Source organism: Erythrolamprus reginae, chromosome 3 (assembly GCF_031021105.1).
Source record: "Erythrolamprus reginae isolate rEryReg1 chromosome 3, rEryReg1.hap1, whole genome shotgun sequence".
NCBI lineage: Eukaryota > Metazoa > Chordata > Lepidosauria > Squamata > Dipsadidae > Erythrolamprus > Erythrolamprus reginae.
Window position 1 is genome coordinate 122,151,129 of NC_091952.1, and position 22,744 is coordinate 122,173,872.

General features: G+C 35.3%; 1 protein-coding gene across 4 annotated transcripts in view; it reads left to right on the top strand.

Annotated features, from left to right (window-relative positions):
- PTBP2 (polypyrimidine tract binding protein 2) overlaps positions 1 to 22,744 on the top strand; it is a 78,865-nt gene that overhangs the window by 45,517 nt on the left and 10,604 nt on the right. For all 4 annotated transcript variants that reach the window (XM_070746530.1, XM_070746531.1, XM_070746532.1 and 1 more), the window contains exons 6-8: positions 2,342 to 2,506; positions 2,945 to 3,055; positions 18,655 to 18,850. In XM_070746530.1, coding sequence (XP_070602631.1) covers positions 2,342 to 2,506; positions 2,945 to 3,055; positions 18,655 to 18,850 — 472 coding nt within the window. The remainder of the gene's footprint in view (positions 1 to 2,341; positions 2,507 to 2,944; positions 3,056 to 18,654; positions 18,851 to 22,744) is intronic.

Consider the following 22,744-nt stretch of genomic DNA (forward strand, 5'->3'; position numbering starts at 1 on the left):
CACAGTAAGATACGGGTTATTTAAACATATTTTGTCCTAGTGCATTTGGCAAACAAAATCTTTTATATCACAACCTAATGCATTGAGAAGATTGCGGACTATAAAAAATTTAATGAGAGATCTTAGAAAATATCCATGGATCTTCAAGGGTAGACATTTATGTTTGGGTTTTCCATCAATTTGGAGTTTATGAGCCATGGTAGTGCAGTGATTAGAGTGCAGTACTACTACTGCTGACTGCCGGCTGGATACAATTTGGCAGTTCAAATCTCACCAGGCTCAAGGTTGACTCAGCCTTCCAACCTTCCAAGGTGGGTAAAATGAGGACCCAAATTGTTAGGGGCAATATACTGACTCTGTAAACTGCTTAGAGTGGGCTGTAAACGGTATATAAGTCTAATGCTATTGCTATAATCACAATCAAATGATTGTGCATGATAAATAAACCACTGGCTTCAATAATTGAGACTAAACCCCTATTAAAATAAGATCTAGTGAATAAATCCTGCTGCTGCTGATAAACACATAGTTGTAATAGAGGCCATAGAATCCTGAGTTTTTCCTAAGGAACTTTATCACCATAGAATTAAAATTTCCTAAAATTCAGCAGTAGGTTGCATGACACATTTATGTAATCTCTGTCACCTTCAAGCTCCCAACCAAATATGTTGAAGAAAATGCCATTCCTTTCATTTATCTTAATTGGCATTAATAGATTAGGCTAGTCTATTTTTCTTGATACTGATTCAGAGATTCTTAAAGCATTTACTTACCTTCAGAACAAAGAGATTTCAGCTGAACTATTTGGGCCACCAGGAATGTCCAGAAGGGTGATTGAAAAAAGGCATATAATTAAGAGCAGAGCATTAATGACCACCTAACAGCTGTAGTGCGTGAATCTAGCTCTGCAACTACAAGCGATCAGCATAGGGAGCCGCCATTTTGTTTGGCTGCCAGTTTGAATTGCCCCAAAGCGGAGCTTCCTCTCTTCTGACTAATCGCCAGGGATCTGCTTTGCCATAGAGTAGCTCCTGTTCCTTGGAACAAACAACCAACCCTATTTCTGACCTTGGGCTTTGCTTGCTCCCCTTTCTCCCTGTGTCACATGGGAAATTTTAAGATGGCGAATGCCTCTTCTTCCCAGGTGGCCATTTTAAGAGGTGATTTGTCTTCCTCGTCATCCAGCAGCCACAACCTTTCGGAAGCCTCCACCAGGCCTTCCAAAATGAGTTTGGGGGTTCTCACTCAGGCCGCTCTCACAGGTCCTCTAAGAGGGTAGACAAGCATGCTCAGAGTAGACACAAGGCCATTGAAAAGATAATAGCCAAGGCATAGATAGCTTCCCCCCTCAAATCCAGTGGGCAACAGGAGCTGCAGGTCTCAAGATCTTAATCTCTTTCTCCTTGCAGGGGGAGCAGGTTTCTGGGGTTGCTCTAGATGTTGCCCTACCTACAGATATCTCAAAGGGGCCTCCTTTAATCTTGCCTGATAATGAGTGAGGCTTTGGCTTTGTGCCATTTCCCAAGAAGCTTGTTACTGAGGCTGAGGTTCATTGCAGCAAGAGATAATGGAACTATCATTGAATTGAACTTTTATTTCTTTCATTTCTTTGAACTGTTGCACATTGTAATAAATTTTAGAGTTCTATTAATTTGTAATAGTTCTAGATTTTGTTTTATAGTGACTTCCTGCATTAATGTTAGCGTTTGTTTAGAATTCTTTTTTTATGAGATTAAAATTAATGTGATTTATTTTTGCGGGGCCAAGAAGTTCATCTTGTAAAAAATGAGGACTATTCATAAGATGATTGTCAAAAATCAAATATTCCAGTGAAAAGGTGAATCAGAAAACAAATTTAACAAATAAAATTCTGTAGTAAAGAATTATTCTCTATAAATATTTTCTTACAAGAAAATAGATTATTAAAAACTTATAGATTTTAAGAATATTTTACCAAAACAAATGGCAGTACTTTGCTTGTTTCTCTCCAATTTCTTTACAGAATAGATTGCAGAACAGAACATGCCCATTGAAAGAAATACAAACCTCAAAAATCCATGCTTGTCAATCTACAATATGTCCTAGATTTTTTTTTCTACTTAACTAGTAGCTAACCCTTCAGTATAGTTCTAATTTATTGTTTTTGAGGAACCAGACTTAATGCATAATTGACTTTTAGCTTCTCTTCAGCTAATGTGAGTGGTGATATTATTTGGTTAGAAATAGTTAAAGTTGCTTACTGTGATTAATTTATTTTACAAAAAAGGTTTGAGGCAGTTACTTAATATTGATCTCTAAACTTAATCCACATGTATTATTTTTTCTTTCTCTTTGCATATAGCGAGCTCAAGCTGTCCTGCAAGCAGTAACTGCTGTGCAAACAACGAATACTTCTATAAGTGGAACTACTGTTAGTGAGAGTGCAGTAACTCCAGCTCAGAGTCCAGTCCTTAGAATAATTATTGACAACATGTATTACCCAGTAACTCTTGATGTTCTTCACCAAGTAAGTTGCCTTTATGAGTAATTTTCATTCTCTTTTTTACATGCTTCAATGGCCAGAAAATGACAGTGCTAATATGTTCATGATGATGATGATGATTTCCAGTTTAGTGGCAAGCAAGCAAGATCAGGGCTCTTCCTCCTTCCTGGGAGCGATGGTTGCAGTGAAGTATAACAAATAATCTGTGATGTGACATGAAAAAAAAGTCAAAAGATAGCGGCAGACCTAGTAGAAATGAAGGGATGATATTTCACCTCATTTTGTACCCAGCACATGGCCATTCAGGGAGCTCAATTCAACCCTTCTACTTCAATGCAATTTTGTTTCCACTAAAAGTTTGAACTTTAGCAAATATGTTGGCCTTCTAATGAAGCATAGTATGCTTTATATATATGTTTATCGGATATATGAATATTCATTTACTTTTTTCCCCTCCAACAGATATTTTCTAAATTTGGTGCAGTTTTGAAAATAATTACTTTCACAAAAAACAATCAGTTTCAAGCATTGTTACAATATGGTGATCCTGTAAATGCCCAGCAAGCAAAGCTTGTAAGTATGATTTCAAATATTTCTCTTTAGCCTATGTAAATAAGTATAGTACATATGTTTCTCTTGATAGTACTTTTGCAAAATTTTGTTTTGTTGGATAGAATGGACACAACTTTAAATTATAAATGTCATTCTATGATAGACTTCTTAATTATTATATTGGATTAAAACAGGTAGTGTACTGTTTTCAAAGCAGTTTTTATGTCTCGTATCAAGACAAGTCACCATTTTACTTTGTTGAAAAATAGTTGATGAAATGTTATGCGCAATTTGTCATAGTCCTTAGTTTAAATATATCTATTCCAGTGTGCTTTCTGTGGATTCTGCATGGACTATTTAAGGTACTTTATGTGGGGGTCACCCTTGAAAATTGAAAGTTAGTTAATCCAAAATAAAGTAAGAAGAAGAATAATGAACATATCCTATATTTTCCATGTAGCACCACTGCTTTGTATGGTTCTGGCTTTTGGATATGTAATTCAAAATGAAATTTGCCATTTTGTGGGACATACAACCTGCCTGTTTCCCCCATCTATGCCCTTTTGGATACCCTGCACTCTTCCACCCCTATCGCCTCTCACCATTGACCTTTGCCATCTTTGCAGCAGCTACCTATCCTCCCCCCCAATCTCTGCTTTTTGGGCATTTGCACTCATTACATAGGCCTTGCAAACGGTCAGCTGCTTCAGTTGAGCACTCCTCAGAACTGAAAGAAAGAAGATCAGCTGGAAGTGATGAGGGTGATAGGCAGGACAGTTGAAAGAGGGGGGTTAAAGCAGAGGTGAGTGCAGCACAGCAGGAGAAACATGAGATCATCTCCCAAAGGTAAAGTTCTTGCCTAATGACCATAACCAGAACTGCCATTGCTAAGAGGTACAATCACATGATATTTTTGGCTGATGACTCCTTCACTTAACAATGGAAATCTTGGTCCCAATCAGGATGATTAAATGAAGACTCTCTCTAGTGTTAGGAAATAATGTAATAGGCTATAATTAAGATGACTGGAGAAAAGACATTGCTTTGAATTTGGCACGCTTATACTGTATGTTACTTCTCCAAAAGTTAAAGAATGAAAATTAAAAGTCTTAATACAGATTTCAAGAGAGCATTTTATAATTCCAATTTACATAGTTATGTAGTGTCTGCGGCATAGTGATTCTTGAATATCACTTTTTTAGTTTTAAATTATTTTATAACATGATGAATAACTCTGGAGTACTGTACGTAACAGTCAAAATTAAATGATTGGAATGGCTAGTTGTACTGGGCAATCTTTTAACTGATTAAAATCTCACAGGAAAATAACTTTTGAATAATATACATGTAAAATCTAGTTCTGGCAAAAATTCAGATGAAACAGCCTAATGCTATCCCAGTTTGTTACATAATAAGGAACAGGTAGAAATTGTTTCTCCTTACAAAAAAGAGAAGCTTCAAACTTTTGGATGGGAGAAAGAAAGCAAAATAATTTTGATTTTGATACCACTAGAAATAATATTTACATTTTACTGTAGTCATTACTCTAAACAATAGCTTAATTATTTTTTTTTTTTGCAATTAATTTTTTGGAGACAATTCATATTTAGCGCCTATTTGTGCCACTTTCATTTCTAGGATTTGCTGGTGAAATCCTGAGAATGTATTTTATATTACATATGGGTTTATCATCAATCAGCAGAGTTGGGTCCTACTTACCTTTCCCACTGGTTCGCATTGCAACAGAAGTGCACGTTTTAAGTGAACATGTCACTTCCTGGAAATGATCCTCTGCTTATGAGCAGCACTATTAAAAAAGCTAAAAAAAACTGGCTCAGGGGCATGGCAGGCCTGGGTTGCTGCTGGTTCCAGTGACTCAGGCCGCCAAGTATACTACCGGTTCTATAAAACCAGTCCAAATCAGAAGGAACCCACCTGTGATCACTAGACTATTATCTTTAGTACAATATTGCAATAATATATATGGTTCTTGTAAACCTACAAGAGATATTGCAGCTTGTGGAGGATGCCAATTTAATAAATAGTATTTCCACCAAACCTGAAAAATAAAGGCTAATGCCTGCATCCGCAGAATGTTGGTTAATCCATCGATTGCAGTATTTTAAAACTTTGAACAGTGTGTACTTTTAAAGTGAATTAATGAAGAGGTAGGTACAGAAAAAAAACCTTAAATATAATGTCAAAAAAATAAATATCAGATTGCCTCCAGAGAATAAAGAGCCATCCCTAGTCTTCAGAGAGGGGCGACATATAAATCCAATCAGTCAATCGATCAATCAACCAATCAATCAATAAAATGAGATAAAATGCCCAGAGTTACGATGAGTAAGTTGGATGGTCATATGTACTTTCTTTGAACTATGGTGCTGGAGAAAACTCCTGCAAGTCCCTTGGACTGAAAGGCGATCAAACTAATCAGTCCTAGAGGAGATTAATCCTGACTGCTCTTTAGAAGGCCAAATCCTGAAGATGAAACTCAAATACTTTGGCCACCTAATGAGAAGAAAGGACTCACTGGAGAAGAGCCTAATGCTGGGAACGATTGAGGGCAAAAGAAGAAGGGGACAACAGAGAATGATATGGCTGGACAGGAAGGCCTGGAGGAACATTGTCTATAGGGTTGTGATGGGTTGGACATGACTTCGCAACTAACAACAACAAAATACATTTTCTTAATAAATAAGTAAAATAAAAATGAAATAGCCAACAGTTGACAGATGTCAAGTATAATGCAGGTGAGAAATCATCAGATGTGTTCACTGGTTCCTTATAAAGGTTAATAGCAAAAATTCTTTTGCACATAGTCTATATAAGGAATCAGAATGTGGCCTTCAGAGGTGTTTAAAATTTAATAAGGAAAACTTAAAAGAACATTTTCTGAAAAATCTGATAAAAATAATTTTATTGCCAACTTCCTGCTATAAAGTATTGGTTATTTTTAGCATGTTACTCAGGTGGCAAAGGTGAATATCGGCACCAATTATTTTATTTTTGTCTCACAATGACTTCTTTCCTCCATAGTCTGTGTTTATATCATAAATTACTCTTTAAAAATTACATTGCAAAGAAACATTTATCATTAGTTTGTATGAGCCACCAAAACAAATATATTAGTTTCATTTTCTAAAATTAGATCAGAGTATAATAAAAGTATCTCAGATGAAACTGTGTAGGAAACAAAAACGTGAAGGGCACAAAAACGTGGATATCAGAAACAGATTTCCCTTTTTTCATTTCCATTTTCTTCCAGTCATAACTTTCTGTGAGGATTGAGTGAAGTGGATAATGTTTGTTTTTGACTTTAATATCTGTAGCAGTGAAGCTGGATAAAGGACAAAGATTCCTGGCAAAAGACTCCTGGTCCCTATGAGTTTTAATCCAGAATTGTTGGAAACACTTTCTTAATTTCTTGTGAATAAACATGCATACATGTTTTAACCTTGGGAAGAAATGTTATCCATTGTCATTTAGAGTGTTTTACCATTATGTTCATCTGTGTTAAATGGTATTTTAATGTCTTCAAATAGACAGATTATTTTTATTGTGTCATTTCTTCTGTTTTATAATTTGTTGAATAATAGTTTTTAGTGTATTTGTTGTTACCTTCCTGAGGCAATAGGACCAATTTGGATGGTCCAATTCTGGTGTTTAATGAAATTTAACTGCTTCCAGGAATACCTAGGAAACAAATTGTACCTTATCTCTGGCAGATGGTTCTGTTTCGTGCTTGGTAAACTGTTGTCAATGGGAGGCAAGCTGGAGACTGAATTAAATCTCCCCAAGTTGTCTCTTCCTAGGGAGTCAATCCCTAGAATACATATACCATATCAACATGGTAATGCATTATTCCTATCAATATGAGCTCAAACCTTTTGATACTACCAAAATTGAAATGTGCTTAAGGGATCTTAGCAGGCCTCCAAACCCTCTGTGTGCCCCATTTTTGCAAAACAGGGTGTGCAGGGCAGGGGTTTTAGAGGCCAAAAATGGCTGTATTCTGTATATAAGATGCATCAACATTTTCACCCTCTTTTAGGGCGGGAGTGCATCTTATACTCAGAAAAATACAATAAGTCTTAAGTGCTATTGCTATAGTAATAAATTTAGGAATATCAAACCAAATAATATGATAGAAACATAGAAGTCTGACGGCAGAAAAAGACCTCATGGTCCATCTAGTCTGCCCTTATACAGTGGAGCCCCGACATAAGAGCTGCTCTACTTAAGAGCAACTCGAGATAAGAGCTGGGAGGGGAGAGATATTTTTGTTCTACTTACAAGCCCAAATTCGAGATACAAGCGCCAAGGAGCTGTCTCCTGAAGCCAAACGCTAACTTCCGCGTTCGGCTTCAGGAGACAGCTGCGAAGCGGCGCGCGTGTTTTAAAAGGTTGCAGGCGGCCTGGGGGGCTCGGGGGGGTGCTTGCAGCTTTCTTTCTTGCTCTTTTTCTTTCTCTCTTTTACCTTCCCTTCCTCTATTTCTTCTTTTCTTTCTCCTTCCCACCTTCTTCCCTCCCTCCCTCCTTTCACTCATTCCTCTCTTACTCTCCCCTTTCATAAGTTTCCTTGCTTCCTTCCTCTGTTCCTGTCCCTTCCCTTTCTTTCTTTCTTTCTTTCTTTCTTTCTTTCTTTCTTTCTTTCTTTCTTGCTATTTTTCTTTCTCTCTTTTACCTTCCCTTCCTCTATTTCTTCTTTTCTTTCTCCTTCCCACCTTCTTCCCTCCCTCCCTCCCTTCACTCATTCCTCTCTTACTCTCCCCTTTCATAAGTTTCCTTGCTTCCTTCCTCTGTTCCTGTCCCTTCCCTCTTTCTTTCCTTCCTTCCTTCCCACCCTCCGTCCATTCATTCACCCATTCCTCTCTTGATCGCTTAAAGCCGGTCCCTGGTGCAAAAAGGGTTGGGGACCTCTGTCCTACAGGATTGGGTGGCAGAGAAGTTGAACATATGTAAATTTAAAAGTTTAAGAAAGTTTACAAGTTAAGTGAAAGAAACTTCATTATTCATTTATATGTACATGTACATTTCTTCATTAAAAACATGTCTTTCTGCATAATTTAGACTAACTTTGTGAGTTTTTTGAGGGCTGGAACCAATTAAAATTATTTACATTAATTCCTATGGGGAAAAGTCGTTCGAGATAAGAGCTGCTCAACTTAAGAGCCCAGGTCCGGAACGAATTAAACTCGTATCTCGAGGTACCACTGTACTATTTTCTGTATTTTATCTTAGGATGGATATATGTTTATCCCAGGCATGTTTAAATTCAGTTACTGTGGATTTATCTACCACGTCTGCTGGAAGTTTGTTCCAAGGATCTACTACTCTTTCAGTAAAATAATATTTTCTCATGTTGCTTTTGATCTTTCCCCCAACTAACTTCAGATTGTGTCCCCTTGTTCTTGTGTTCACTTTCCTATTAAAAACACTTCCCTCCTGGACCTTATTTAACCCTTTAACATATTTAAATGTTTCGATCCTGTCTCCCCTTTTCCTTCTGTCCTCCAGACTATATAGATTGAGTTCATTAAGTCTTTCCTGATACGTTTTATGATTAAGACCTTCCACCATTCTTGTAGCCCCTCTTTGGACCCGTTCAATTTTGTCAATATCTTTTTGTAGGCGAGGTCTCCAGAACTGAACACAGTATTCCAAATGTGGTCTCACCAGCACTCTATATAGCGGGATCACAATCTCCCTCTTCCTGCTTGTTATACCTCTAGCTATGCAGCCAAGCATCCTACTTGCTTTCCCTACCGCCTGACTGCACTGTTCACCCATTTTGAGACTGTCGGAAATCACTACCTCTAAATCCTTTTCTTCTGAAGTTTTTGCTAACACAGGACTGCCAATACAATACTCAGATTGAGAATTCCTTTTCCCCACGTGCATTATTTTACATTTGGAAACATTAAACTGCAGTTTCCATTGCTTTGACCATTTATCTAGTAAAGCTAAATTATTTACCATATTACAGACGCCTCCAGGAATTTGTCTATGATAATAGACAATCCCACAGCAAAGGTATAATTATTCCAATTCTCATTTTGTACTTGCAGCATAACAAAGTTGACAACTTTTTCTTTAAAATTCTTCTGGTGTTTGGGGAAAAGGTTTGAGACTATCTTATTTTAAAATAATAAAATACATACATAAGTATTTAAAACTTTAACCTAACTGCTTTGCTAATACTGTATGGAGTATTCCAGAGTTAATGTAATAACTTATATCATTCTTTGTAATGCTCTGTAACTGTCTGTTGGAAAAGATTTGGACCAAAGACAAAATCAGAAGTTTTTTTGATACATTCTGTATTGTGCAGTTCCACATAATCCAAATTTCTCTTACAGTTTAATGGTGTAAAAATTAAATTGCCAATAAGGAGGTCTAAAATCTTTTCCCCTTGTGGCTCCTTTCCAATGGACCTGCTGGACTTTCCTCTCTCCATGTCCCATTACCATATAAGGATTTGAGACAGTAACATGTATTTTCTGATATCAGTAAGGCAATATAGGTAGTCATTTTTAACTATCATTTCTTCAGTGACCATTTGAAGTTATAAGTGTGCTGAATGAGTAGTACTGTTGACCAGCCCCCAAACTCCATCCATCCCAGTACCCTACACTTATCTGATCATGATCCGGGCGCCTGGCAACTAGCTCACAATTAAGACAGTCGCAGCATCTCATGTTCTTACAATAATTCATAACTTTTCTCACTTGATGTCACAGTTTACTACCTGCATTACTTAGTGGTGGAAATTATGATCTCAGTTACTATTGTTAGCCAAGAACTACTTGATTTGCAATATTATATACTTTGCTTTTCTGTAATCCTATAATCTCCTTGGCATGGGCCATGGCTCCCCTGTTACATGTTTTTCATCTGTGGCCCCTTCGAAATATCCTACGGCCCCCAGAGGGTCATATGGCCAATGATTAAGAACCAGTCTAGAATATTGTTAGCCCATGAATATAAAAAGTGGGAGAGGAAGATGCTTTACCTGTGATTTTCAAACTGGAGCTATCTCAGAATGCAATAATATTACAGTTGGTTTCCTATTCAGCCAGATGTTTAGACTGGATGGATTTCTTGCCTGTTGCTTATTTGTATTCTCTTTTACCACCTTCTTTCCTATTTCATGCTCTAACAAGATTTTTTATTTTTATCACCTTTTAAAGTTTTACCTACATTTTTTAACATCTCAAATAATTCATCATACATCCAAATATCCATATTGCCAACTTAACAGACTTTTAATCTTTTTATATTATATCTCATTTACTTAGTACTTAAGGTCCATGTAATCTCTCTTTATTTTCAATTCTTATATATCCAATTCAGATAATAATCCAAACCAAATCAATTCCAAAATTTATTGTCTTTCACAGCCATAAAAAAATAAGGCTAACCAGTTAGCTAACACTCAATTCAATTCAATTCAATTTATTGGATTTATATGCCGCCCCTCTCCGAAAACTCGGGGCGGCGAACAACAGTCATGAACAATATGAACAATATACAGTAAAAAATCCAATACTAAAAACTAACTTAAAACCCCTTAAATGGCTACTAATGTTGTATTTATAATTTGTATATTTGACATTACATTTTGTTTTTCTGCCACCAAAGTTCCTTCTATTTTTCCTTGGCCTACTGGGGATGAGGGTATCAGTGATGAGTTGATGTTGTTTTTTCCTCCTGTTCTTAGTGTTGTTGTAATACTCGTGATATTACACAGATGTAAACTACTTTGTTGTTTAGTTCTCAACTTTATACAATACCCTTTATAGCCAATCTCCACCTTAACTTAAGTACAATGCTGTTTATTCTTTATATCCTTATACTTTAATTCCCTCTTTATATCTTAACTATCCTATTGACCTCTAATTGTTTAATATTACTTTATATTTATGTAATTGTCTAAAGTACTAGTTTCACAGTATTCAAATTAATTAAGATATGTATATAAATATAATTAATTATAGATAGAATAAACTTATACGTCTAAATCAATTAATATAACTTATTTTTATATTTAATATCTATATGTAGACTATACGTTTAATCATTTTAATATTTCCTTATTTAACTAGCAACCTATTACTTTTAGACCTTTCCAAATCCCAGTTTCTTCTTCATTTTCCTTCATTTTCTACGGCTATCCCTTCTTTTATTTCCCACTCCCAAACCTCCTTTTTTCTTCCACCAACACAATCCACTTTCTTTATTCCTCTTATTAACTCCACATTCCTTCTAAATAGCTGGTTTCTTTCTCCAATCTTCCTTTGTCTGCTGTCAATCTCCTCCTGTCGCTCATGCCACCAGGTCCCGTCCTCTCTATCTCTGACTTTCTGTTGCCGTCTGCTCTTTCCTCATCGTCCTCGTCTGCAGCCATTCCACTCCTGTCACTCTCACCACTGAGTCCCATCCTCTCTGTCCGACTTTCCATTGCCTTCTGCTCCTTCCTTGTTCTTGTCCTCCTTCATCTGCAGCCAATCCGCTCCTGTCACTCACACCATCAAGTCCAACTGATTACTCCATGTTCACACTACCACCTTCTTTTTTTTCTCTCTTCTATTTTGCTTTTTCGTCAAACCAGATTTCTGGATTTCAGATTCCTTCTTTTATTTCTCTCCCAATCATTTTCTTCACCATATGCTATCTTTTCTCTTAAAGGTCTTGTCATAAAGTTCTTTGTCTCATTTCTCACAATCTTTAGGTATTTTAATTTGCTGACTCACAGCTCTTCCTGCTAAGTCGCCGCTTGCTTTGAGGCTTCCCTCACAAATAGAGCTTATTTCTCTCACCAGAAATCATGGGTTTACTTTTTCTTTAGGCCCTTTCCTTGTATACAGGTTGGAATATTTTACTTACTTCAAATGACACAGACTGTTAAATCTCTCTTTGCTTCCTCATCCACTGTGCCTTGTCATGGCCTCGGGTCTGCCATCTTGCAATAGCAGACACTTTCATGCCAGGTTTAAGGGGTTTCCTTTCATTTCAGCGTGTGATTGCCTTTTATCTTGCTATCCCCAGTCTTCCCCTTTATTCCATGAGGCTCTCCTCTCTGTCCCCCAAGGGAACCCGATCATGAAAAAATCAGAGTTGGAGAATGGAAACCATCCTCTTTCCTCCACATTGCCTCAACCTCACCACCAGAAGGCCTCAAAAAAACCACACCTTAAATTTCTCAAAGTTTCTAAATTTATCTTCTTACAATCAAGAACAGGTTATGCAGCTGCAACTTCTCTTTTAGATTCCACAAAAGGTTGCAATATTTTCTTCTCTCCAGAAGATGGCTCTCTCCAATCCCCAATGCACTCAAATCAGCTGATTGAGTACATTGGGGATTGTCAAAAGGCTTTAAATCCAGACAAAAAAAGGTTTCTTCCAGATTTCTTTCTTTTATTTATTTTATTTTTCTCCAATTGCAATTATAACCAAAATAATCTTCTTGGGCTTTAGGAATTTTGAGTCTGCTTTTTTCCCCATCTGTACAATTCGCAAATGCCAATTAGCTTCTATTTTCAGCTTGGAATATTATTTAAAAATCCAAATTCGAAGTTGCCTTTCACCTGTGAATTGGCCACTCTCTTACCCAGTTTCAGTACTCTGTCCAAACACCGTTCCTGCACATAAACTTAGTCTGGTTGCCCCAGCTTTGTAGCGATCATTCAAAAATGGCTGCCACCCCAGCCTCTGACTGATCGAGGAACTTGCCTGCTCCTCTTCGATCATCCGAGATACCTCTCCTTCTTCACCATCCCGTCAGGACAGTCACACACACACAGAGAGAGAGAGAGAGACAGCAGTTTGTCAGACTGGATTTTCCTGAAGCTCATTGGAGTCTGTCTCACTGCAATGCTTCTGGTTTCCTCTGAATTTCTTGCCTGTATATTGTGCAGACCTGCTTCAAAATACCTATGAAAATCTGTAAAGATTGGGGGTTTAGGTGACATTTTGGTTTTCTTAAATAATCTTAGATTAATTATGCTAAAGAAAATGTGTTTGTAACTATCATGTTCTTTAAATCATATTATTGATATACAGTGCAGCTGTGAAAATGATCATCTAGGAGCAGGGAATCCCAATTTGACTTTCACAGTGCAAACACACACTGCATAAATTTGGGGAGTGCAATGGAATGTGTGGATGGTTGTGTATTGGGGGACAAGAGGAAAAGATCTGGCTAAGAAACAATCAGACGAGCGGTAGGAGCCCTCGGTGGCTTAATGGTCAGAGGGAGAAACTTAAGAAAAACCCCTTTAAGAAGTTAAGAGTGACAGTGGGAAATTTGTACTTTCAGACTTGCCACTTTCAGTTAGTGTAACTTTATATAAAAAAGTAGAATTAGCTCATCTAGTTGTATTTTTTGTCTGATTTACCTGGGAGAGCTGACTGGTACTCACTCTTTCCAAGACTAATTTTGAATGGTTCATATTTATGACGGTTGCATGTTCCAGGGTCATGTGATCATCTATACCAACCTTCTGATAATCACTCAATAGGAAGCCAAATTCATTTAACAAACATGTTGCTAACCTAAATATTCCAGTGATTCATTTAACATCTGTGGAAGAAAGGCTGTAAAATGAATAAAAAACTCACCTAACAACTGCCTCACTTGTCAACAAAAATGTTGGCTTCAATTTCTTAAGTTGAGGACTACCAGTATGACTGTAATAAGTCATATCAGACTGAATACCAGATAGCCATAATTTATTTTGGATCTAGAAATATGTAATCCAGGATATTTTAAAATTATTGCTGATTAAATGTTCTGACAACTATGCATTTTTAATTACCGTATATACTTGAGTATAAGCCGACCCGAGTATAAGCCGAGGCACCAATTTTTGCCACAAAAAACTGGGAAAACGTATTGACCCGAGTATAAGCCGAGGTTAGAAAATGCAGTGGCTACTGGTAACTTATAAAAACGGAAAACAATAAAATTACATTAATTGAGACATGTTTTAGAATATTTATTTTAAAGAAAACCAGTAAACTAGCTCTGTAAATTTAAAAGAGGGTAAACAAATTAACAATATTAACAATAAATTAAAAAGTAAAAAAAGTAGCTCGATCAGCAACAAAGCTAAAACCTAAGAGTTAAAATCCTTCAAAACTGGATTCCTTCTCATCATTAATTGGATTTACATTATTGTTCTGTTTTTATATATGCTGTGAGCCACCCTGAGTCCTTGGAGAGCGATGGCGTACAAATCCAATTAAATAAATAAATAAACAAACAAACAAACAAACAAATAAATAAGTGTATCCAAAGAAGAGCTTCAGCATTAGCTGCTGTGAGATTATCAGCATAGAAAACCAGATAGATAGATAGATAGATAGATAGATAGATAGATAGATAGATAGATAGATAGATAGATAGATAGATAGATATAGATAGAAAGATAGACAGACAGACAGACAGACAGAAAAATAGATAGATAGATAGAAATAGATACAGACAGATAGATAGATAGATAGATAGATAGATAGATAGATAGATAGATAGATAGATAGATAGAAAAATAGATAGATAGACAGATAGAAAGATAGATAGATAGATAGATAGATAGATAGATAGAAAAATAGATAGAAAAATAGATAGATAGAAAGATAGACAGATAGAAAAATAGATAGATAGATAGATAGAAATAGATACAGATAGATAGACAGACAGACAGACAGACTAGCGAGACAAGCAAAACTTGCTAAACACAGACAGCTCTTGTGGTTTTGTATCCTAAATATGCAGGTCCTATTTAGAATCAAACTCATTTTTAAAATATGTAAAATGCTTCACATTATTAGATCCTATCCAAGCAAGGACAGCAACTACCACAAAATACCATTTTTTAAACAGTTTAAATCCTTTCAAAGGAGGGGGAGGAGAATCTGACAGCAGGGGGCCTTTTTAATCCAGCTAAGGGCAATGCAGAGAGAGCAAGGAATAGTTACTGTAAACCTGTTGACAAATACACACAGGGAGTTTTTAAAAAAAGCCTCTGGGTTTCAGCAAGAGGTAGCTGGCTTTTTTCACGGTGGGGGGGAGAGGGGGCATACACACACACACACACACACACGACCTCACCGGCTTCCCATTGCTTTCCCCCCCTCTTGGTTGGAGCAAATGGCTGCCTCCTTTGCTTGAGCCAGGGAGAAGGCACGAGCTCCACCCGTCCCACAGCTCCTACGGCGTGCGAGAGGGGACAAAAGCTGGTGCCTCCTTGCTCTGGCTCAAGCAATGGCGCCCTCTTGTGGTGACTTTGTCAATGACCCGAGTATAAGCCGAGGTTGTGTTTTTCAGCCCATTTTTTGGGCTGAAAAACTCGGTTTATACTCGAGTATATACGGTACACTAGCCCTACCAAAGACTACCAAGGTATATTATATGGGTGCTTTATACTTTTTTCTATTCTAATGGTGGATTAGTTAGAGGCTAAAATTTTAATAAAATTTTAGATCCTCTATAAGGTTCTCATGCTACTCTAACTAAACATAATTCTTGTACATGGAAAATAGCTTGTATATAGAGTTTATTTGGACGAATTATAATTACTTTAAATCCCTCATAATAAAAACATCATTTATACTCAGTTGCATACCAGACCTGTTTTTGTATCTTGACCTTTAGTTCATTTGTTAGATAATTGCAATATAGTTTCTGTTGTAAGATACAATCAAGTTCTAATAATATTAACAATTACTCCTAAAGAAAAAAAGTGTGGTTCCTCTAAAATAATAATTAAATATACCAATATTAAAAGAAATGTATAAAAAGTTGAAACAAGGCTTCAGATTTTCTCTCAGACTTTCAAAGAGGCCAAATTGTTGGTGCTCGAATGGTAGGCGCTAGTCTAACAGAAAGTGGCCGAATGTTTGGCGTTTCAAGAGGTAATGTCTCAAAAGTAATGATTGCTTTTGAAAGAGAAGGGAAAACTTCCTCAGCCAAGCACAGGTCTGGTCGAAAGTCGTAGTTGTCTGAGAGAGACCATCGGACTCTAAAGCGAATTGTTAGACCGGATTGCAAGACTACAGCTCTTAAATCACTGCAGAGCTCAATAGACACGTACAGAACCCAGTTTCCACAAAAACTGTTCGAAGGGAGCTTCACAAATCTGGATTCCACGGAAGAGCTGCAATTAGAAAACCTCTCCTCTCAAAGACAAATGTTTCAAAGCGTTTAGAGTGGTGTAGAAACCACCAGAAGTGGTCCCTCGAGCATTGGCAAAATATGATTTGACAAATCATAGTTTACCATTTTTCCGACCTCCAGCTGTGTTTATGTTTGGAGACAGCCAAAAGAATAATTTCATCCAGATTGCCTTCTCCCAACCGTCAAACATGGTGGGGGTTCAGTGATGATCTGGGGTGCTATTTCTTGGAAATCTGCCGGGCTAATGATTTCCCTTCATGGAAGAATTAACAGCCATCACTATTTAGGAATTTTGGCTTACCAAATTCATCCTATGGTTCAAGAACTGTTTCCAGAGGGGGATGCCATCTTTCAAGATGATAATGCAATCCATAAACCAATAAACCAATCCATAGAGCAAGAATGGTTAAAGAATGGCACGAGGAACATTCTAATGAAGTTCAGCATCTCAATCTGGCCACCACAATCACCAGATCTCAACATTATTGAGCATTTATGGTCGATTTTAGAGATTCAAGTAAGAAGTCGATTTCCACCACCATCGTCTCTAAAAGAACTAAAGGGTGCTTTAACTGAAGAATGGGCTAAAATTCCTTTGGAAACAATTCACAATTTGTATGAATCAATACCTCGGAAAATTGAGGCTGTATTTGCCGCAAAAGGTGGACCAACACCATATTAAAAGCTGCTTTGTGATATTATCCATTTGTTTATATCCATAAATGGATACATTTATTTTTTTTGGTTCTGATATATTAAAATAACCGATATTTTCTCAATATTTTGGATAGTGTGGAATACCACCTTACGTTGTTTCTCTGGTATTTTTATTTCCACGTGCCATCTGACCTTTCAAAACTTTAAATTATCTTTAAGCATCCTGAACTGATTATTCTTTTTATCTATACTTTTCAATTCTAAGAAGCTGCTTAAATATTAAAACACGTTGGATTTAATAATATCAAATTCATTGTTCAACAAAAATATTCTTTTTTCACCAGATACTAAACATTTTAAAATAAATTCTTCATTGCTTTGCTTTGTCTGTAGGAACTACCCAGTCATTCCGAGACCTTAATTTCTTATATCTAGTAATATTATGCATCAGTTGCAGATAAATCAGAATATTTATCTAATAAATGGAGGGTAGCTTATTATTACTATATTTTCTCCTATTTCAATTTCATTTCAAGATTGCTGAATATATTCTATATTATTTTGGGATTAGACATGTACTGTATATATGCTTTGATCTTAAAAGGCAATATTTTATACCAATCAAATATAATTTACTAGTAAACCAGTGACTGTTGATAAATATTTTTTTCTTTTTAGTTTGTATTTTAATTTTTAAGTGTCTTAAGATTAACATCGTTTTGTTAGAAAAAATATAAAGATGAGAATAAAGTAAATAAAATACATTTTGATCTTAGATTTAGGCAACCTTAATGGACTGCTACATTCCATGTCTACAACTGCCATTTTAGGAGTTATGGTTTCTTTTACATTCCCTATTTGTTAAGGAATTGGAATATATTACCAGTTGCTATTTTATAAAAATAAATACCCAGTGTACAAATGTTGTATAGTTTTAATTATCTTAAACTACAGTATAGTGATAACTGGGATAATGTGAATTTTAACTTTTGTATTGTCTCATTTTCCCCTTTTCGAGCAAATGATAAGATACCTGCCCATCTATCTATTACAATAAAATTACATGCCCAGCCAGTCTCATTTGGTATTTATAAATTTGGTAATAACAGAAAAGAAGATAATCTGTCATGAGTAGTAACAGCTCTTATAATATTATCTCTTTTTTTTAATTATTTTCTGAAACTGCTCCAACTATTTGATTATTGTATCCTGATTTCTGAAACTTCTAATAATAAGTTTTTAAAATATTACCAGTAGGTAGTTATCGGTAGATATAAATGCTCCAAGTTGGCTAGATTGCTAGAAATACTGAAGCACATATTTCTTTCTGTAGTAGGAATTAACTTTGCTTCTGCCTTCTTATCCTAGAAACCAAGTTGGCTCCTTATGAAATCCTTCATTCCAACTTCAGTCAAACATTTTTAAATGATATTGGAATTTACTATATATTGTTTGATGTCTCTGGAAAAATGAGAGTAAAATAATTATTGAGATAAGACCTTTCCTAAAATGGGTGGAAAAGGTATTAAAAGAAGATGTGGAAAAATTCCATGAGGACAAATGCTAGAATACAGATTGGGAAAAGAATAGCTGAAGTTGGAACTTCATATCACAAGAGCAAATGTCACTTGGCAGTTTGGAAGCAAAGAAAGCAAGATCTAGTTGCTATAAGCATTTTAAAATATTTTGAGATTAATTTCAGTGGATATTTAATTGTAATATTTAATTTTCTTTTATAAATTTTGCTGTATCATCTTATTCCATATTTCTGATTTTCCAGGCATTAGATGGTCAGAATATTTATAATGCTTGCTGTACCTTACGGATTGATTTTTCCAAATTGGTGAACTTGAATGTAAAGTATAATAATGATAAAAGTAGAGATTACACTCGTCCTGACCTTCCATCTGGTGATGGTCAACCAGCTTTGGATCCAGCTATTGCTGCTGCATTTGCAAAGGAAACTTCACTTCTAGGTATGATTTTTTTGGTTCTTCTTTCTTAGTTGTACTATATATACAGTAGTGCTTTTATAAACTAGATGTCATTTGTGGTTTATGTACACAAACATACACACAAACACATGGATGAGCTTATTGAATTTAATTGGTCCCCAAGAATAAAATGATTTGATTACTTTCTTACCGCTTTTTCTTTCCTTTCTTAAGCAATTACTTATTTATATCATTTCAAGTCTTTTCAATTTGAGTACCTGCTTCTGATATTCAGGTAATAAGTTTCCCATTTTGGAAGGTACTTTTATTAACATTGCATTAATTGAATGCATCATCCAGAATCTGTTGACTGTTAATACATATCCTATTCTACATGGTCCCTTATATTTTCATTGGCCAATTTATTATCTGTGTGTGACAGAAAAAGAATTGGCCATGAAAATTGGCTAGTTTTATTATCTATGTATGACTAAAAAAAATAGGATAAAAATAAACACTCAGTTTTGAATTAAATTATCTAATTCACTGAAAATCAAAACAAATAATGCTAAAGATGCCTTTTTTAAAAAACAAAAGAGAGTAGATTTCCTTTTCCCTAATTCTTAATAGGTTAGGGAAACAGGCTGAAAATGAAATTTGGAAAGCATTAATATTCTGTAGTATTTACATTTTAAAAATGCACACATTTTAGTGGTATCTAGTTAATATTTTTTTGGGGGGGGGGGATATGTTAGGATTTTAGAGTCTAAGCCAGCAATATCACATGGTCAGTCATATGATATAGTTCCTATATCATGAGTCATATGATCAGGAATCATACATTCCTAAATCATAGGAATGCTCCATTCTGCATTTGTCATGTTCCACCCCAAAAATGATACATCATGCTTTAGAAAACCTAGTATTCAGACAAATTGATGCATCTAGAGAAGGGCAGCAAGCATGTATGAATAGGGAATCAGAAACTAAATTTTCTAAGAAACAAAGCGAACTGAAAATGTTCAGCTTTAAGAAAAGAATACCAAGGTAGAATATAATAGCACTCATTAAGAATTTGAAGGGATGTCACATAGAAGACAACCACCGCCTGTTGTCTGTCATCCTACAGTATAGTACATAGCAAAGCAGATCCTAATTGCATGTTAAGAAAAATCTCCTGAGAGTAAGAGTAATTTGACAGAGTCAGTTATTTAGAGAGATAATGGGCTGTCTTTGTGGTTGTGTTCGAGTGGTAGCACATAGCCATATATTAAAAACTATTTTATTCATTTTAATTCCTGCACTAAATGAAAGGTTTAATTCAATAGTCTAAATTGTCATTTTCAATTCAGAATCTCTGATCTATATAATAAAATCATATTCTCGCAGTGATATAATCCAGAAATGATACAGATGATGCTGTGTTGTTGATGTAGGGCATATGAACTGAGATAGTACAAATGCTGAATGAGGAATTGCATATATCAATAAATAATATTAGCAATTTTATGGTAACTTGTATCAAAATATTTTATATTAGGGATCAAAAAGGTGTTACAGACTTGTAACTATTTCAGAGCATGTAAGTGAAAATAAAAGTTCAAGTTCACTCTGACTCTATCAAATTAGCAAGATAATTTTAGGCTCTCCAGTTAAATATCGGCCTAACAAATCTAATAGAATAGATTTGTTTTTGGTTGATGGGATACAGGGCAAATTTCATTGGTCATAAAAATAAAGAAAAAAAATCTTAGTGCTGCTTTTCCTTTTCCTTTCTGTCCTTTAAAACTGCTATTCCTGTTATTTGATAATCATTTGAAAAAACAGCTTTCATTCTAAAGATGTACTGTATATCCTTTACTGATAGGAACCGGGCCTTATATAATTGAACAGATTATTCCAGTAGAAATAATTTCCAGTTCAACAGTGAAGAAATGTGAAAGATTTATGTAGCAGACCTAAGCACTTTTAAGCATAAATTCTTGTCTAGCTTGTAATTAAAACTATTAAATAAAAGGAATAACAATTAACAACACTAGATAGTTACATCAACAACTAAAATGCTGAAATGGCTGGTGTGATTTTCTCCTACAATTGTAACATAATTTATCAGGTAAGTTTCTGTGGAGATGGGACTCCAGATGCAAGATGTCACAATGAGAAAGCTTTCTGTCTGATCATTAACCACAGAGTATTGTAGTAGAAGGTGATAACATTTGCACAGAACTGTGTGTAATTTGACAAATCCTTCAGGTAGTTAAGCAAATCCTTCAGGAACCATGTTATGAATAACAGCACTTCAAAATGAATTAGCAATCAGCCAGTTCCAGTCTTGCAATGTTGACAAGACTGCTTTTTGCATTGTTGTTTTCAAAGAAGATTTTAAAGTTTTGTGTTTCTGCAAGAGATGAGAGCTATTACTTGTTTCCCTCTTCCTTTGCTTCTCTGTCAATTGTATATATAGTTGGGATGGGAAAATCTCATTGCTTACAATCATTCAAATTCGGTCAGTATCTTCACTGGAGCAATAAATTGTATTGTCAAAAGGCAATTAAATATACTTTTTGCTTTGTGCTGATAAATATTGCTTCAAGGGAAAAACACAGTAAACTGTGAGTATGGCTATAGGTTATTCTGCATGAAATCTAATTATATTTATTGCATTTATTTGTCAAAACCTGTTTAATATAAAAGCAAAAATGGTCTTTTGATGAGTATGTCACTGTACATGAGCTTTGTACATTGATCTTTCCAACCACCTGAGATTTGGCGTTAATGATACTGAAGTAAATAAAGAAATGGTTAGGGGCTGCGTTATCCATATCTGCTGGTTTCTAATATAAAGTTTGGGGCCAAAACCAGAGCATCGCTATCATCGCAGAACTTAATTTTTTGAGATTTGTAATGCATGTAAGGTATATATAGCTCATATTATTTCTGATTTTCAGTTCAAAACTCTAAATGTTACTCCATGATCTTTGTTCATATATGTATATATCCAAGATCTGTTCTTATTGTAAATTGGATACAATTTCAATCTGCTTTCTTATGTTCTTGTAGAGGGAAAAAATCTCTTTGACAAATAGAAAATCTTGCTTTCTGATGTTTTGTTAGGAAGAGTTCTTGATTTCTTTACTGACATACATTTTGCACTTTATAGAAGAAAATTGCACAGAGGAAAACTGACTGTGTGCCGCTGTATTAGTTCTCTGCTTGTGGCTTAAGAACAATAACATTTTGATAGTGCTATAATTTAGTCTTGAGGGGGGAAAGTGTTTAAAAATTTGCACATTCAGAACTAAAAGTAAATTTAAATCTTTGCAAAATGCATTTGGATAATTTTTTCATTAGAAATCCCATTTATATTTTACATGAATAAGCTTCTTTTGGTCATACTGCTCGTGAGAATCCATATAGTGCAGGTAATGTTTAGTTGAGAGAAAGAATACTATTAAATCTGCCGGAGTAAGTGATTTGGAAATTATATATGTAAGACAAGGACAAGAATATCTTTTCCATTAGGACTATAGAATTAGAGGATAAATAAGCATTTGATCTATTAGTGTAGACAAATAAATTATTTTTCTGATGAGTTGAGATTCTTCTGTGTAATTATGCAAAAGACATTCACATGCTTAGTAATAAAAATTAGAGAGTAAAACAATTGACATTTATTTCCATAGGATGGTAGAACTGTACGATTAGGATTGAATTACAAAAGTAGCTAAAGACTATAGTCTTGAACAAGTAACAAAAAAACTCATTAATTATTACGAAAAATCACTTAAGCTATTTTAATAATGCCTCTTTTCCAATGCATTCAACATTGACTCTATGCAATTGTTGCCACAATTTTCCATGATGCTTTATGACATATTAGGTTTTTAATTAGTTAATCTGTTTTTTCCCAACAACACTTATCTAAGTTTCAGCTGA